General features: G+C 39.8%; 1 protein-coding gene across 1 annotated transcript; it reads left to right on the plus strand.

The window, feature by feature from the left end:
• The first annotated feature begins 84 nt into the window (after positions 1–84).
• Positions 85–8,165, plus strand: LOC306992202 (uncharacterized protein). Its single transcript, XM_079600842.1, has 9 exons — positions 85–230; positions 433–529; positions 644–821; positions 999–1,648; positions 1,729–1,906; positions 2,003–2,079; positions 2,165–2,351; positions 2,603–2,849; positions 7,367–8,165. The coding sequence occupies exons 5-8, from the start codon at positions 1,888–1,890 to the stop codon at positions 2,821–2,823; spliced, it is 504 nt and encodes a 167-aa protein (XP_079456968.1). The 5' UTR covers positions 85–230; positions 433–529; positions 644–821; positions 999–1,648; positions 1,729–1,887; the 3' UTR covers positions 2,824–2,849; positions 7,367–8,165.
• Positions 8,166–18,949: the final 10,784 nt, after the last annotated feature.

Genomic DNA, 18,949 nt, shown 5'->3' on the forward strand with positions numbered 1-18,949 from the left:
TTGATGAGATGGTCCACCAAAGTTGCTCTTATATCATACGAAATAGGGGTCCGTGCATGGCCTCTTCCACCTTGACCTCCTCCTCCTCCTCCTCCTCCTCCTCCTCCTCCTCCTCCGGGATTGCTTCTCCAACGCAATGGAGGTGGAGATGGGCTTCTGAAAGCTTGCGCTAAAAAAAAGTGCCAAACGCTGCTCTTCCTGCACGGACTCCACCACCGCAGCGTCATGATGTGAGTGAGCATATATTTTTAATCACAATTTATGTTCCTTCCTATTAGGCTTAAGTTAACCCTCTGGTGTCGACAAACGTGCCGGCGCGTTTTGCTGGATATAGCAGCAAAATATACTAAACGTAATAGTAATAATAATCCTGGAAAAATTACCTCAAAATGACTGAATATAAGACTAATTGTAACACAATTTTTTTTTTAGCGTACAATGACCAGAGAAATTGGGTGCCAGACTGAACCAGTCAGCTCCAGCTCTGCAGGTGTGCAGGCTAACGTGAAGCCCATGAGGAGAAGCAAAGGTGATTTTGAATACTATGGAGCTTTTGTATATCTCATCATATAGTCAAGATTATAGAAGTTTGTTTTGTATTTTTGCTGCTTATTGATAATTAATCTATTATTAATTTGTGCAGCCACCCAGGCCAGAATGCCTAACAGGAGTGTGCCGTGTGACACAGGCACACTGATGGAGCCTTTCACATAGTGTCCCGGGGCAACCTCTACACCAATAAAGAGGAAAAGATGTGAGGTGTCCACTGATGACTCCAGCTACTATCAAGATGGAAGTGAGAGCACCATGAACTGTACAAGGTAAGGCGTTTAGTCCCGTTAGGTTTTTCAGTTATATTTGACTGTTCTAATTTAGCTATTACTTGTTTTTAAATACTTTTGATGATTTGTCATTAAGTTATTTCTTATACATACACATTACATAAACCAAATTATGATTATTTATGCTTTTATTTAAATTTGTTTTTACTTTTACAGAGTCTTCTCCAATGAAGTATTACCCCACAAAGTGACTAAGTACATTGTTTATGAAGATAAACTGCTGGAGCTTTTTAGAAGATGCCCTGTCAGCACCCGGAGTTTGGTTGTGTCTGTCAAGAATTCAGAGAATGCAGACCCAAATGCAGAGATGGCAGGCGATGTGATGAGCTTGAATATTTATTAAACAAAAATCCATACAACAAAAGGTGTCCAAAAACAGCAGGCAAGGCTATCCAAAAAACAAAGTAACAAAGGAACCACGGGAATAAGCGACACGGCGACAAAAACAGGCAGACTAATACACAGCACTCCAACACAGAAAATATAATGACCTGACAACAGACAAGGGAAACACAGAGACTAAATACACAGTGTAATGAGAAAACGAGTAACAGGTGACACTAGACAATCACAAGGGTGGGAAAACTCAAAGACAGGAAGTAAAACAAGACAGAAAACCAGACTACCAAAATAAAACAGAAACCAACAATCCTGACAGTTTCACAAACAACCATTGGGACACTTCTCCTATCAAACAGCACTGTGATTGGTCGAGCCAGCCAATGGTAAACAATATACCAGAGGGAAACCTACAGATCTGTGCAGATGTTCTGTTCACTGGCTCATCATTTTGCCAGATATTGAAGGTGAGAGATAATAACATAGCGCTGTCATGTTTGCACACCCCTCAGGTCATTACATGAAGAGGTTTTTTTTTTCTCTTTAGTTCTTGGATGTCTTCAAAATCCAGGGGATCTCTGAGCCGTGCTTCCACAAGCATCAGGCCAAACTCCTTATCCCAACCATAAACTGGCAGTGGAAGATTGAGCAGGATGACATTATTGAAAATGCCATTGCTGATTAGGCTGTGACTCTTGGTGGGGACATGAGAGCTGCTTCACCTGGTAATAAATAACTCATTAATTATATATATATATATATATATATATATAGACTGCTGTCAGGCTTTGTTGACTAAAGTGCAAATAACTAAATTGTAGGACATTCAGCAAAATATGGCAGCTACACCATGATGGACATCAAAGCCAATAGGGTCATAGACATCCAACTAGTCCAGGTAAATAACTACACAATGAAAACATTTTGTTATGTGATTTACTATATACTGTGCATTGATCTAAAGTATTTTTTTGTGTTTGAAGAGCAATGAAGTTGGAAACAGCCAACAGATGGAGAAGGAGGGATTTGAAAGAAGCCTGTCTCTTCTTGAGGAAAGAGGTGTTGTGGTCCAGTCTTTGGTGACTGACCGTCACACAGGTGTACAGAAGTTTATGAGGGAGCAAAAAAAGGACATTGGACACTTCTTCAACCCTTGGCATATGGGAAAAAGTTAGTATTTTCAATTGAATGACAACAGAACCAGTATTTCTAACAGAAAAATTGTCAGTTAAAGTCGTAGTCAATTATATGGGAAGATTGCACAAAGTGAACTTTTTAAGATGCCCCAAAAATATGAATTTGTCACATAAACTGATTTTTATCATATAGCCTATACTGAATGTTAGTCCACCACATTGGTCTATACAGTGCTGCGAGAAACACTGATTACAGTAATTGTTTTTATTATTCTTTGTGTTCAGGGCTTGGTAAAACAATGGATGCCCTTAGTAAGGGTAAGGGACTGCAGGACGTGGGGCTGTGGAGAAAGAGTGTGGTCAATCACCTTTATTGGTCTGCGACCACATCAACATCTGGGGAGGAGGTAGTGGCCAAGTGGAGCTCTGTAGCAAACCACATTCAGAACATCCACAGCCACGAAAACACAGTTTCCTTCTTGTCTCCACGAGCCTCTGGTTGGTGATCAGACAAGACACTGGCTCAAACCAAGTAAGTACAGATAAGCTGTATTTTATTTTGTTGTCACGTTACTCTCTAGATTTATATCGAACTATCTCCAACATTGCAACAAGTCAAACTTAATCCAAATTATAAAACAGTATTGAGAAATGTATTGTGTTAACGTGATAGAAATGAAAGCATTCTGGCCACACTGTCATCAACTGTTGTATTTAGAACATTAAATCTTTTGTTTAGGATTTTAAAAAATTCACAGCAATTTTGTTTTTACCACGTCTTCTTAAAGACATGCACAATGATATCTGCAAGGATTTTCAGTCCGGATTTAGACCTTACCATAGTACCGAGACAGCTCTCGTTAGTCACAAATGATTTGCTCTTATCATACGATCGTGGTTGTATCTCTATTATCTCTGTTACTCGATCTTAGTGCTGCATTTGACACTATTGACCACAACATTCTTTTAAATAGACTCGAACATTATGTTGGCATTAGTGGAATTGCACTAGCATGGTTTAAATCATACTTATCTGACCGTTATCAGTTTGTAGCAGTAAATGAACCCTCTGGAGTCTAAGGTGTTTTTGGGGTCCTTGAGATGTTTTGACATGACCTGATATTTGTATTTTTATCAGTTGCTTATAAACATATTAATGGCAAAGGTGTAATTACACTCTATTTAGCACGAACATGACTATCATAATATGTGAGCAACATGTATGTACATGTTTGCATTTTTGAGAGAATATTATTTATGCGTGGTTATTCAAAAAACTCAAACTTAAATGTTCTGATATAAGACCACAAACGACCAACTTCACATATTTCCACAATACTTTTGACTAATGGATCTTGTCGGCTAGAGTATTTACTTCAAAATGATCTGAAAATCATCCGGGCTAATCGTTCACATTAAACAATAGATTGATTTAAATTTTGTAAGACACTTTTTGTTTGGAAAGGCAATATGCAGGGGGGCGTGAATGATCCAACTAGGTCATGAATAATGTCCTCATTCACACCTGGAGACAAAGAAGACCTGCTAATGCTGCATACTAATGAGCCTTTCACTGAGTGTGTCACTGAGCCACACAGAATGCAAAGAATGCAAAGACAACACACACACACACACACACATATATATATATATATATATATATATATATATATATACATACATACATACACACACACATCTACAGAATTGGTTCAGAGTTGGAAACATCTTGAAAAAAAAGTGTATTTTTCCACAAACTGTGTAGGCCTATGCTTGCAAATTGTATAATATCCAAGGTAAAAACATTTCTAGTAATTGTGCAGTTAATTCTCATTCGTATTTTCAGAAAGTTTTGGATGTAGGCTATCCTCTCCCCAAATTTGTCACTAATAAAACACAAAAATAATTTAAAGAGAAGGCTTATATTGACCTTTTAAGATTTTGTTTGCACCTTGGAAATTAGGTTTTGATGTGGCAGTAAAAGCTTTATAATTTATCCAAAACGAAATGTTGTCTTTCATATTTCGTCTGTAACATATCGTCTTTTATAATATAGCCTATATTAGGGCATAAATGTTAATTTGCAGTTTAAAATGTTGCTTATACAAAGACATTTTATTTTAACGTATTCAGTCGATTTTTACTCATCTCAGTAGGCAATAGATATTTCATTCACACACACAGACACGCGCGAGCTGTAACGTTAGTAAACAAACGCATGCACATGCGCCGTGCATTCATTCAAACACAGAAACGCGATTCAAATTTAAACAGTCTTTTGCGGATTACAGACACCAGTTCATATCGCGATTAGAACAAAGCACTTACTGATGATCTGCAGCTGGATCCGTTGTTCGGCTACTCCAGCACGTTTGAGGTAAAATTTCCAGGATAATCACGATATTATTAGCAGAGCTATTCCTCACAGCGAGTGTGTTGTCCAGCTGTTGTGGGCGTTGACTGGTTTGCATGTGTTGCTCCAGATAATCTGTGTTTGAATAGCGGCGCGCTCTCGATGGGCGTGTCACATTAGCGGAGTAATGAGGTGCCAGAACGATAATGAGCACAGCTGATCTCTCGCTCTTTTTATATAGATTACATAAACAGAGAATATTTGTTTTAGATTTGAATTAGATAATTTAAAACTACACACTTAAATGATTATAGAGATATATAGCTCATGTCTGAGTGAATAGTATTCGCTGAGTTTTGTTTGAGTTTAGAGAAGTGCTTCAGAAAAAAAGTTCACGGAGACGGAGAGGCATAAAGCACTCCCTGTTTACTTTCTTTATTTTACAAAAGCACAATGTTTTATTTCGATTGTAAGTGGACACATAAAAAAGTAGACATTTAACAGCTTATTTTTTCATATTTCTTAAGTCTGTATGACCAAAACCGACGGAGTATTTTAGGTCTATTTTGCTGCTATGTAAAAAAAAACGAGCAAAACGCGCCCACGCGTTTGCCGACCTCAGGGGGTTAAGAGATGTCTTATCAATCACAAGTTCAGTATGGCGTACCACAAGGCTCAGTACTGGGACCGCTGCTGTTCACTCTGTACATGCTACCATTAGGAGATATCATTAGGAAACATGGAATTAGCTTTCACTGTTATGCCGACGATACTCAGCTGTATATTTCTTCAAAACCTAACGAAACCTACCAATTCACAAAATTAACAGAATGCATAGTTGATATAAAAAATTGGATGACTAGTAATTTCCTAGTACTAAATTCTGAAAAAACAGAGATTCTAATTATTGGACAAAAAACTTCCACACGTAATAACCTAGAATACTGTCTAACACTTCATGGCTGCTCTGTTAAGTCTTCGTCGTCGGTTAGGAACCTGGGTGTGCTCTTTGATACCAATCTTTCATTTGAAAGTCATGTGTCTAGTATCTGTAAAACCGCATTTTTCATATATCTTAAAAATATATCTAAATTACGCCATATGCTCTCATTGACAAATGCGGAACATTAGTTCATGCGTTCATGACCTCAAGGCTAGATTATTGTAATGCTCTACTGGGTGGTTGCCCTGCACGCTTAATAAACAAACTACAGCTAGTTCAAAACGCAGCAGCTCGAGTTCTTACTAGAACCAGGAAGGTTCTGTCAACACTGCATTGGCATTAAACATTGTATTCAGCACACAGAACAACAAGCTGAATAGGTGTCCGGCATGTTAACGTAACTCAGGGTTTCTCGCAGCACTTTGGAACTAAGGTGGCCGCCTAAGCAACATACGCCTGCCGCTTTAACTACGTCAAAAAAAATGTATATGAGCGATATCCGCCGCGTTACTCTGTCCTGTTTAGAGCTTAGATTCTCTGCCCGAGCCGATATTTCCGTGATCTAGAGATGTGCGGCGCTGGACTAGATGTGATGGCCGAGTGCGAGCGCAGGCGGTAGCCTAATGCACTCACTCTGTGTGTGCGGGCTGCGGGAGAATAAAACGATTAAATAGAAATATCTATGAGTAAAACATAAAAACTAATAAATTATTCATCTGTTGCAAGAAAAGCAACAAGAACAACTAAAAAAAAATACAAATGATTTAAAGGCCAGAGTTACTATTTGTAACATGTTTGCAGAGTTGAGCGATGTAGCCAATCACAGACATATGTGTTGATTTCTTGAACGCAATGGCCAATCAGAAGCATTTAAGATAGAAACCCTTCACCACTCAAAACTGACTTTTTGTTCAGTGCTGAATTCTGCATGCTGGCAAATCCTCTGATTATAAAAGATATGAAAGATTCATTATGCTGTCAGCTTCATTGATAATAACAGAGATGTATGAGATCGCGATGAACTGATGTCAGCTTTTTAGGAACCATGTCAGTTACGCAGCCTGCTTGCTTTTATGTTAAATTAACAGTGGTTTCTGAATGTTAATGCTTTAATAACAAATCATTTATCAGGAGCATTTATGGTGATGTGTATGGTGGCGACATGTAGGCTAACACAAAGTTAAGTTACACCTTAACTAACACATTTTCTGTGGGAAACCCTACACAATAGCATAAAGAACATATACCTGGGAGGCTGAATAGGCTAAATTAACATTAGCCAGCGAGTCCAACAAGTTACCGCTAAGCAAGTTCACCAAGCTCCTGCGTTCTCATTCCACAACACTAAATCCATTGAGTTCTTCCTCGGTGTCGCTTCTGAACAACTCCGCCAACTAGAGCGCCCTCTCGCGGCTGTAGACGGTAATGTTATCTCTTGGTTCATCTCAGTCAGTATGAATTAATTTTGATATATAAGTCGCACCTGACTATAATTTGCAGGACCAGCAAAACTATGAAAAAAAAGTGCGACTTATTGTCCGGAAAATACGGTAGGCATTTATGTGAAATGAATGTCATGAAGTGCAATGTGTGTGTTAAATAAGATGCTTACAAGCAAGTATGGAAAATTTTTATTTATTTATTGCACAAAGACAATTTATTGCACAGAGTTCTATGAATGTGTTTTATTAGAAGTTGTGCGTAAACTGAATTTATTTGTATATAATGTCAAATTCTAATTGCTATTTTGCAGGTTTTTGTGTTCTGCTTTTGTTTCCATGTGAGTGCTGTGATGTTCAGCTGATGAGTGTGATCCATTCTGCATGAGAATCTAACGAAGTGTGAATCATTCCTGGATTGTGGATTGTCTCAGCTCTTTCTGTGTGCTTAACGGTGGGGTTGGACTGGCGAGCCACCCATGTAACGAATCCTTTGATTTCCCTGTTGAAAAAAACCCTGAAACTGAACTTGCTCATCTTTGAACGGTAGGATTAGAATCACACATCAATTCATTCTGTTCTACCAGGACAGAATTGGACGACTGAATTAAGTACCTCATGGACCTTTGGGACTGAGTTTATGAACTGATCTGTTCATTGGAAAATATCGGACTTTTGGACAATTCTGGGTATTTACGTTCAGAGTGAACAATATTTGTTTTGGTTTAACGTTTCTATTTTCTTTTACTTATATCTTTGTGAGGTTATATGGATCCATGTTCAACCAGTTGATTAATTAACATTTCAATTTTACAACAAGGTATCAAAAGGAAGAAAATAAGTCAATAGTCATTAAACCTTGAAAGGAAGAAGGGTAAAAATCAATTAATTTCTTTTGTTTTATTGTCTCAATACAAATTCAAACTTGTTCTTAGTGTTCACTGCTGCTGCATCATCTCTCTCCCCGGATGAACCTAATCTTTTGAGCCCACTGGTCCGTTAGTAAAGTTAACAAAACATTATCATGTGTAACGGGTTACAAGAAAAAGTGGCGAGCGCCAGCCAGGAGAGAGATTTGCCTGCAGCAATAGTGACTGGTTTTAAGTCAAATTAATAATCTTTACACTCAGCAAAATATTGACAAAATGGAAATTGTAAAAAGAGAGAATGTAGATGTCTCAAATGCCGTAATAGTCAGCGGCTTAACATTGACTGAAACAGATCAGGACTTAAAAGCATGGTTGTTGAGATATGGCAGCATTAGTCAAAACCTTCTCATTGACGACCCAAACTCTGAATTCCATCAACATGCCATTATAGAGTTTACTTATAGCTCTGCTATGAAAAAACGAATGCCCCTTCTGCCTGTAACAATACAGTACGTCAAACCCAGATACAACTTTCATAGTGCGTGCCTTAAGCTGTGTCTACCCTCAAGTAGCTAGTGACAGTGCCACTAAGCTGTATTTGGAAGAACTACAAACTATTGCTAGCGCTAGTGGAAAGTCAATTGAAGAAATGCTCCAGGAGGAATTAAAGAGGAGGAAAGTTGGCTGTTCTGTTGCTGAGCCCATAGCTGCTTCAGGTGATAGAGTTGAGTATCCACATGCTGCAGACTCTCAAACTCGTGATAGCAGCACCACCAGCTCACTGGATGGACAGTCGTCCCCAGCCAACTTACAGAGAGTAACCACAGAACAAGTAGCCCCTCCCTCAATTGAATCCAAGACATCACAAAACCTGTCCAAGGAAAAACCCAGCAGTAGAACTAGCCATCCTGCAGCTACAGTGTTACCCCATCCACTTACAATGGACATGATTGATCCGCCCAATGTGCCAAAGGTTGTAGCTGAACACATTGTCAGAACCAACGACGCTGCTACATTACAACCTGCCTCTTTCCGTCTCAGGTCTTTCTCTGGGAAAGTTCCTAGGCCAGTAAACGAACCAGACTTCGACACTTGGCGGGCAAGTGTTCAATTTCTCTTAGATTATCCTTCCATTTCGGATTTATCTCGCACGAGGAGAATACTTGATAGTCTGCTCCCTCCGGCAGCTGATGTCATTAAACATGCGAGTCCCCAGTCTTTACCTTCAGTTTACTTGGAGTTGCTAGAGTCTGTTTACGGATCTGTGGAGGATGGCGATGAGCTGTTAGCAAAATTCATGACCATGCTACAGAACCCAGGGGAGAAGCCCTCCAGTTATTTGCACCGGTTGCAAGTTATGTTGAGCGGAAGAGGTGGATACTATGAGGGCTCAGATATCTGAAATTAATGCTCACATTTCTGCTATGCAAACCTCAACTTATCAGAAATGCCAGCCTGATCATTCCAAAAATTCTGATTTGATCCAGCTAAAGAAAGAGCTAATAGAACTACAAGCAGAAGTAGAGGCTATGAGAACATCCATTTCTGGTAAAGTGTCAAAAGAAACCCCAGCAGCTAAGGAAATAGCGGGACTAAACAAGCAAGTGGCAGAGTTAAAGGCTCAGTTGGCCACCCCTGAAACGCCTCAACATTGGTCCGGGAGGATGGTTAATTTCAAAAGCTCCTCAGCACAGTTCCAGCATAGGCAAACTGAGAGGGATGAGAACAATCAACTCAGAAGTGGTTCTGTGACGTTCACTCGTCCTGGATACTGTTTTAGATGTGGTGAGGATGGACACCTTGCCATCAACTGCGAAAATTAACCGAACTCTTCTAAGGTAGATGAAAAGAGGCGCCAGTTGAGAGAAAAACAAGCCCAGTGGGACCTAAAGAACCAAACCACTACTACTCAGTTAAACACCAGACAGTCTCTGTAGCAGGGCATATGGAGACTGGGACAAAGCATCATTGCCCTAAAAGCCAACTACCACAGGGACTAATTGGAATGAAATGTACTGCCCAAATCTATGTTGACGCAATCAAAGTGAACTTCCTTTTAGACACTGGTTCCCAGGTGACTACAATCCCCTTCTCATTTTACAAAAATAACTTGTCTCATTACCCCATGAAACCCCTGAAATCTTTGCTGGAAGTGGAGGGAACCAATGGACAATCCGTGCCTTACCTTGGGTATGTGGATTTAACTTTAATGTTTCCCAAAGAGTTCCTAGGCACAGATGCCGAGGTTACCACACTAGCACTGGTGGTTCCAGATTTGGTAAATGTACCACAAGTCCTCATCGGTACAAATACCTTGGATGTACTTTACTCCAGTTATGTACATAAAGAGACTGTCAACCCCAAATTTGCTTCTAAAGGGTACGCAGCTGTACTGAAGACACTTGATGTGAGGCAAAGACAATCATGTGCCAAAACCCTTGGATGTGTAACATTAAAAGGTGCCCTGAAACTGTGCCTGCAGGATGCACTGCTGTTCTTGATGGAACTGTCTGCCTGAAATATCTTCCAGCAGAAAAACTGACTGTTATAAGTTCTCCCACAATATCTTCTCTGCCAGGGGGTCTATTAGTTGCTAGTGGGTTGCACGCCTTACCTGTGAAAGTTTCTTCTCCTTGCCTGTGATAGTCAAGAATAAAACCCAGACTAACCTAGTAATCCCTCCCAAGTCTGTGATTGCGGAACTTCATGCTTCTGAAACCCCAGAAAGGCCTTGAAGTCCTCAGATAACTCTTGATTTTGGAGACTCCCCACTGCCCTCTGGATGGAAAGAACGGATATCAGCCTTGTTAAACTATGCCTGAAGTCTTTGCTCTGAATGAAATGGATTATGGGCACACCGATAAGGTGAAGCACAGAATTAAACTGAGTGACAAAACTCCTTTCAAGCATAGAGCTCGTCCCATCCACCCACAAGATATTGATGCCGTCAGGAAACATCTACAGGAGTTGTTAGCAGCCGGTATTATACGGGAGTCTGAGTCCCCATTCGCATCCCCCATTGTAGTAGTCCAAAAAAAAGACAACTCAGTACGTCTATGTATTGACTTTAGGAAGCTAAACTCTCAAACCATACGAGATGCGTACGCACTCCCAAACCTGGAGGAAGTGTTCTCTATGTTAACTGGTTCCAAGTGGTTTTCTGTTCTCGACCTAAATTCTGGGTATTACCAGATTGAGATGGATGAAGCGGACAAGCAGAAGACAGCATTCGTATGTCCCCTTGGTTTCTGGGAGTTTAACCGTATGCCGCAAGGGATCACCAACGTGCCAAGCACATTCCAGCGGCTCATGGAGCACTGCATGGGTGACTTAAATAGAAGAGAAGTCTTAGTCTTCATAGATGATCTCATCATCTTCTCCGAAACCCTTGAGGAGCATGAGCGTTGACTGATACAAGTCCTGAACCGCCTAAAAGAATATGGATTGAAGCTCTCACCCGAGAAGTGCAAATTCTTTCAAATGTCTGTGCACCTTCTTAGGATTTACAGGATATTACCGGAGATTTGTTAAAGATTTCTCCAAGATTGCAAAGCCGCTCAACAACCTTACAGCTGGCTATCCTCTGGTTCGAAAGGGAAAAAGAGAGGATAAAGATTATACTTACCTCAATCCAAAAGACTCTCTGTGTGACAGATGGACTACTGAGTGTCAACAGGTGTTTGAAGGCCGAAAAGTTAACATCTGCTCCTTTATTGGGGTACGCCAATCCTCGTCTGTCTTACCTATTGCATACAGATGCTTGTGCTACCGGTCTAGGGGCAGCTTTGTATCAAGAACAGCAAGGACACATGAGAGTCATAGCTTTTGCCAGCCGTGGATTAACCAAGTGTGAGGCCAAGTATCCTGCCCACAAATTGGCTCTCATATGGGCACTCACCACAAAAATCTGAATGGGGCAGACTTCACAGTGGTCACTGATAGCAATCCCCTCACCTATGTCCTTACGTCTGCCAAACTAGATGCTACTAGTTATAGATGGTTATCCAGTCTCTCAACATACAATTTTAAGATCCAATACAGAGCTGGAGCACAAAATCAAGATGTGGACGGATTGTCTCGTCGTCCCAATGGTGAACCATCAGATGATTGGGAATCTAAAAAAGAGCAAGAGCGAATCAGACAGTTCACTCTACATCATCTTGTAGATCTTGAAGGCAACACCAAGACAATCTTACCTGAAGTAGTGGAGGCCATCTGTGAAAAACATAGTCAATCAATCCCATGATTCTCAGTCTTTCCCGTTGACCTTGGTAGAGTGCATTACCTCCAGAAATTCAGGAAGAAGATGGCCTTGGTCTCCCAGAAATACCTTGCCTGTCTGAAGAGGATCTGATCAGGAAGCAGCGAACTGACCCTGAAATTAAAGAGGTAATTGATTACTTGGAGTCTAACAACAAACCTTCAAACATGAAATTCCACTTACCTGCAGTAACCTTGTGGATGAGACAATGGAACAAACTTGAACTGAAGAATGGTTTGTTATATCGGAAGAGGATGGATGGAGACAAAGTGTTGAACCAACTTGCTTTACCTGAAGATCTTCGAGGAATTGTACTTACCAGTCTTCATGATGAATTGGGGCATCTGGGTCTGGAGCGAACTCTCGATCTACTCGGTTCCAGATTTTACTGGCCGAAGATGGCAGCTGATGTGGACATAAAAATCAAAAGGTGCGAGCGCTGTGTTCGAAGGAAGACTCCTCCACAGAAAGCGGCTCCCTTGGTGAATATTCAGACTCATAGGCCATTAGAACTAGTTTGTATGGATTTTCTGTCGCTGGAACCAGACAGCAGTAACACCAAGGATATTTTGGTCATCACAGACCATTTTACCAAGTACGCTGTTGCTATTCCTACCCGTAACCAGAAAGCGCAAACAGTTGCTAGATGCCTTTGGGATAATTTCTTTGTAAGCCAAAAGACCAAAAAAACAACAAAAAAAAAAAGCTGTGGTAGAGCCTGTGAATGAAACCTTACTGGATAGCACTGAAACCCTACCGGCTGTCGTAGGCCTTGAAAAAGAGACCTTACCTGACATCAGACTAGAAGAAGACTCCACAGAAGAAAATGAAGTGGAAAAACTGCAGAAGCAAATGCACGGAAAAGACTGAGCCACCAATGAGTAGAAATGTGCTGCAGTTTTCAGGTCTGTTGGACACTGTGTCATTGGACTGTGTTTCCTCCGTCACAATCTCACCTGCCCCAGATGTTACAAGTTACCAACCTGTTACAGATGATGACCTAGGAGCTATTGAGCCTATTGAACTTCAAATTAAACAACAGAGTTAAAGTATTAAAGCTGCTGACAGATCAAATATAAGACTGCAAACAAATTAATTCATTATATAGAAATAGATAAATTGAATATTGAATATAGAAATATAGAAATTTAATGTTATAAATATGTCCAATAGTGTTATCTCCCTTTGCAAATCCTCCAATGAGATCGCATTTTGAGTGACGTCATTGAAATGTCAGCTATCGCGGCACTTTTAGAGATCAGCGCTTTCTAGATCTTTCTTTTCTCCGTGAACCTCTGAAGCGAGCGGATGCTCGTACTGCTCCGGGAGATTTGAAGCTCCAGATTGAGTCGAGAACTGACGTAAGAGTTGTTTAAATGTCTCTAAATCATTTATATGACGACAATGTAGAGAAAAGTAGCAGTTTAAATTAGTTGAGGTGATGTGATTGTTACATTATGTGTTGACCGCATGTTAATGACGCGATATCAGCGCTAGCTTAAAGCTAATACGATGTGTCTCGTGTGTGTATATATCTCTAACAAAGGGTTCAGAGAGAAGCGGTATATGCTTAAGACATTTTGAAAACGTGTATCATCTGGAACTTCCCTGGTTCATCCGATGTACATGTGAACGAGTTCCTTGGTGAGTTTATACATTCAATAATTCTCATTTCAGTATGGTTCAATAAGGTTCATTAGAGATCATATATTAAGAGTATTACATCAAATTATTGGTTATTTGGTGCAGTATTAATGGCAAATACAGCCTAAAGTGTAAAATGGAAAACTTAATTAGGCCATTTATGTGAAATTAATGTCATGAAGTGCAATGTGCGTGTTAAATAAGATACTTACAAGCAAGTATGGAAAAAACATTTTTTATTGCACAAAGACATTATATTGCAGTTCTATGAATGTGTTTTATTAGAAGTTGTGTGTAAACTGAATTTATTTGTATATAATGTCAAATGCTAATTGCTATTTTGACCTTGTATTTTCAAGGCCAGGTTTTTGTCTTCTGCTTTTGTTTCCATGTGAGTGCTGTGATGTTCAGCTGATCAGTGTGATCCATTCTGCATGAGAATCGAATTAAGTGTGAATCATTCCTGGATTGTGGATTGTCTCAGCTCTTTCTGTGTGCTTAACGGTGGGGTTGGACTGGCGAGCCGCCCATGTAACGAATCCTTTGATTTCCCTGTTGAAAAAAAACCCTGAAACTGAACTTTCTCATCTTTGAACGGTAGGATTAGAATCACACATCAATTCATTCTGTTCTACCAGGACAGAATTGGACGACTGAATTAAGTACCTCATGGACCTTTGGGACTGAGTTTATGAACTGATCTGTTCATTGGAAAATATCGGACTTTTGGACAATTCTGGGTATTTACGTTCAGTGTGAGCGATATTTTTTTTGGTTTAACTTTTCTATTTTCTTTTACTTATATCTTTGTGAGGTTATATGGATCTATGTTCAACCAGTTGATTAATTAACATTTCGATTTTACAACAAGGTATCAAAAGGAAGAAAATAAGTCAATTAGATGGAATAAAACTAAAGAGAAATATCAACTTACCTTACCGATAAACAATCATAAAACCTTGAAAGGGTTTTATGGGTAAAAAGAAGGGTAAAAATCAACAACTTTGAGTAAACTTCTGTATTCATTTCTTTCGTTTTATTGTCTCATTACAAATTCGAACTTGTTCTTACCTCAACCTGTTATCTGAGTGTTCACTGCTGCTGCATCATCTCTCTCCCCGGGTGAACCTAATCTTTTGAGCCCACTGGTCCGTTAGTAAAGTTAACAAAAACATTATCACGTGTAACGGGTTACACCTAGCATTCACATAAGAAATTATAGACTTCTATAACTCAATGTTAGGCTGCATAGATTAGGTCAGCCGGAACTGGGAACACTTCCCTTAAATCCTGATGTACTCGTTACATCATAAGAAGAATGGCGTCTACGCTAATTTTAGTGTCTTTGTTTATCCCGAGGTTTTCCCGCAGCCTGCCGGATCCAGGCCGTATCCAGATCTGACGAAGGACCTTTAATTTTGTATCAAAATGTATAGGCAAGACAAGTATTTTGTTTAGGCATGGTTTGTAGGAATTACAAACCAGCACACATATATTCAAACGCACATAACTATAGAATTAATTCTTAATGCAATGGTGTCGTCTTAGCGGCCCCTAATTTAATAACAAATGATCATTGCGACAGAAGTGAATCAATCAAAACTAACTTTAGCTGGAAAATAACATTATTCAAAAACCGCTATAAAGCCAAAACAATCTGTCACCTTAAATTATACGTTTATCTCTGTAAAGCTGCTTTAAAACAATCTACATTGTTAAAAGCGCTATATAAATGAAGATGACTTGACTTGACCTCGTGGGGCAACAATGATCATGAGGAAGGTGCGGGATCAGCCCAGAACTACACGGCAGGACCTGGTCAATGACCTGAAGAGAGCTGGGACCACAGTCTCAAAGAAAACCATTAGTAACACACTACGCCGTCATGGATTAAACTCCTGCAGCGCACGCAAGGTCCCCCTGCTCAAGCCAGCGCATGTCCAGGCCGTCTGAAGTCTGCCAATGACCATATGGATGATGCAGAGGAGGAATGGGAGAAGGTCATGTGGTCTGATGAGACAAAAATGGAGCTTTTTGGTCTAAACTCCACTCGCCGTGTTTGGAGGAAGAAGAAGGATGAGTACAACCCCAAGAACACCATCCCAACCGTGAAGCATGGAGGTGGACATCATTCTCTGGGGATGCTTCTCTGCAAAGGGGACAGGACGACTGCACCGTATCGAGGGGAGGATGGAAGGGGTCGTGTATCGCCAGATCTTGGCCAACAACCTCCTTCCCTCAGTAAGAGCATTGAAGATGGGTCGTGGCTGGGTCTCCCAGCATGACAACGACCCGAAACACACAGCCAAGGCAACTGAGGAGTGGCTCCGTAAGAAGCATCTCAAGGTCCTGGAGTGGCCTAGCCAGTCTGCAGATCTGAACCCAATAGAAGATCTGTGGAGGAGCTGAGAGTCCGTATTGCCCAGCGACAGCCCCGAAACCTGGAGGATCTGGAGAAGGTGTGTGTGGAGGAGTGGGCCAGAATCCCCAGTGTGTGCAAACCTGGTCCAGAACTACAGGACACGTATGATCTCTGTAATAAGGCCGTATCCGGATCTGATGAAGGACCTGCGCCTGGACACGATGACAATGCAGTCCTGAGGTGTCCACTAGTCTCTCCCCTGTGAAGGCCTCCTTCCCTTCCCTTTACCTTTGTACAGATAAAACGTTGTCGGAATAATCCCTGTTCACGTGGCTATGCAGAAGCGACAAATTTCTGTATTATACATTTTTAAGACCAGTGGTTTGTTTGAAGGTTAATTTGTGAAGAAGGACTACGCACCTGCGTACATATATATTCAAACGTGCATGCCTATGGACTGAACACGTGATGTGCATGTGCGCACCGTCTGCGTTTTTGAGGTTTGCGCAGAGATAACGGATAATCGTTTGCACTTTCGAACCTATTTCGGGGAGTGTGTTCTTAAAATACAGGGGTTGAGTATTTTACAAAGGTTTAGAAATAAGTTAGTTTTTTTTGTTCAAATAACTCATTAACTCATTGGGTCTACTGGTTTCATTTGTCATGGTACCAAATGTAGTTACTCAGATATACTACTTATATTTAGTCAATTCTTAAGGTATATTTAATTGATTTCACTGCTTTAAAATGTACTCAAGCTGTACTCGGAGTACTTTTAAGAAAATATTTTTATAATAATTTTTTTCTACCTTGAACTTTAAATAAAGTAAAAAAAAAAGAATTGAGACGTGAATAAAATGCATCAGATATAAATAGCAGCTGATCAGATGATCAGATGTGGGGGTGGGTGAATGTCCTGAAGGCCACTTGGCCCTTACGAGGATGAATAAAACATAAATAAAGATGACCATTGCTTTGGTTAAAATATTTTTACTATATGATAGCTAATGTTGTTGCCATTTCTGAAATGTCACTAATGTGTCTCCATCAGTATACTGGGGCGTCAGGACCAATACAGAGCACAGGGTGAGCAGCGCCCCCTGCGGGCCTCACTATCACCTCTTCTCTGATGTGAACGCTGTCATTTTTCATTCACTTCAGTCCTGTCGGGTTTTTTGAAGGAGCTGTCCTCTGTCTTTTGCACATCATCTACATCCTGGTCACACTACACAATACAGAATTGAAAATAACTGCTTTGCACTGCAAATATAGTTTCCTACTTCTCTGTGTTACACTACCTCTTCTCGTCTGACTGATGATCTGGTTCTTCTTATTATGTGTCAAACCACCTGTGCTTCTCCAGCTGCTCTAGCGTCAGTCGCTCAGCTGGATCACGCACCAAACACCAGAAAATCAGGTCTCGGCATGCTGTCAAGTTTTCAGAGCGGGTTAATCTTAGAGGAACACTAATGTTGAAATACGTGAAATAATATTCAATATTTCTGCATACTCCCCATTTATGAACATGTTTTGCCATATAAAATGTCATTGTTTGATTATGTAAATATCCAGAATCAAATAATTCAAATAATAATCTAGTAAACACGAGTAAAAAGTGTTAAAAAAACTTCAAAACATGGCGGATATACGCGACCGACAGTGAGAAGTTTAGATAAAGATTTGAGTGACTGATCAAAGTTTAACCTAATAGAAACATATTTAATGTTATCCGTGTTATATTTCATCTTCAAGCCTTGCACTGCTCTCCTCTTCCTTCCTTTCTTTGCTTTTTCTAAAATTAAGAACAATTAATAGAAAATTACAGTAACACTTTACAATAAGGTTCATTAGTTAATGTATTAACCCTCTGGGGACGGCAAACGCGCCGGCGCATCTTGCTTGGTTTTTTTTACATAGCAGCAAAATAGATTTAAAATACTCCGTCATTTTTGGTCATACAGACTGAAGAAATATGAAAAAATAAGCGTGTACTAAAAATGTGCATTTGACTTTAATTTATATTTGGATTATATATAGATATATATTTATTTATTTTGTCCTCACATTCTTGTGTGACACACCTGAATGAAAGGCTCATTATGCGGGTCATTGTCTTCTCAGGTGTGAACCACTCACTACACATGATGGTGTTGGGTCAGTCACCCTGCGCATATTGCCTTCCCAAACAAAAAGTGTTTTACAAAATATAAATCAATGTATTGTTTTATGTGAATGAGTAGGCAGGATGATTTTCAGATCATTTTGAAGGAAAAACTCTAGGCGATAACATCCATTACTCAAAAGTATTGTGAACACATATTTACTGTGTTTTGTGGCGTTATTTCAGACACTTTAATTTTTTGTTTTTTGAATAACCATTCATAAACATTATTCTCTCAAAAATGCAAACATGTACACGCATGTTGCTCACATATTATGGTAGCCCTGTTTGTGATAAATAGAGTAATTACACCTTTGCCATTAATATGTTTATAAGCAACTGAAAAAAGCACAAATGTCAGGGCATGTCAGAACATCTCAAGGACCCCAAAAACACCTTTGTCCCCAGAGGGTTAACTAACATGAACTAACAATGAGCAATACATTTGTTACTGTATTTATTATTCTTTGTTCATGTTAGTTCATAAAAATCCCGTTGTTTGTTCATGTTAGTTCACCGTGCAGTAACTAATGTTAACTAATGAACCTTATTGTAAAGTGTTACCAAAATGATTATAAACATCTCTGTGAATGATAATTA

The sequence above is a fragment of the Phoxinus phoxinus genome, assembly GCF_949152265.1.
Source record: "Phoxinus phoxinus genome assembly, chromosome: 23".
Taxonomy (NCBI): Eukaryota; Metazoa; Chordata; class Actinopteri; order Cypriniformes; family Leuciscidae; genus Phoxinus; species Phoxinus phoxinus.

Bases quoted from the DNA above. Each gene is read 5' to 3' on its own strand.
- LOC306992202 (XM_079600842.1), top strand. The intron at 2,080-2,164 runs GTAAATAACTAC...TTGTGTTTGAAG, and splicing joins TAGACATCCAACTAGTCCAG to AGCAATGAAGTTGGAAACAG. The intron at 2,352-2,602 runs GTTAGTATTTTC...CTTTGTGTTCAG, and splicing joins CCCTTGGCATATGGGAAAAA to GGCTTGGTAAAACAATGGAT.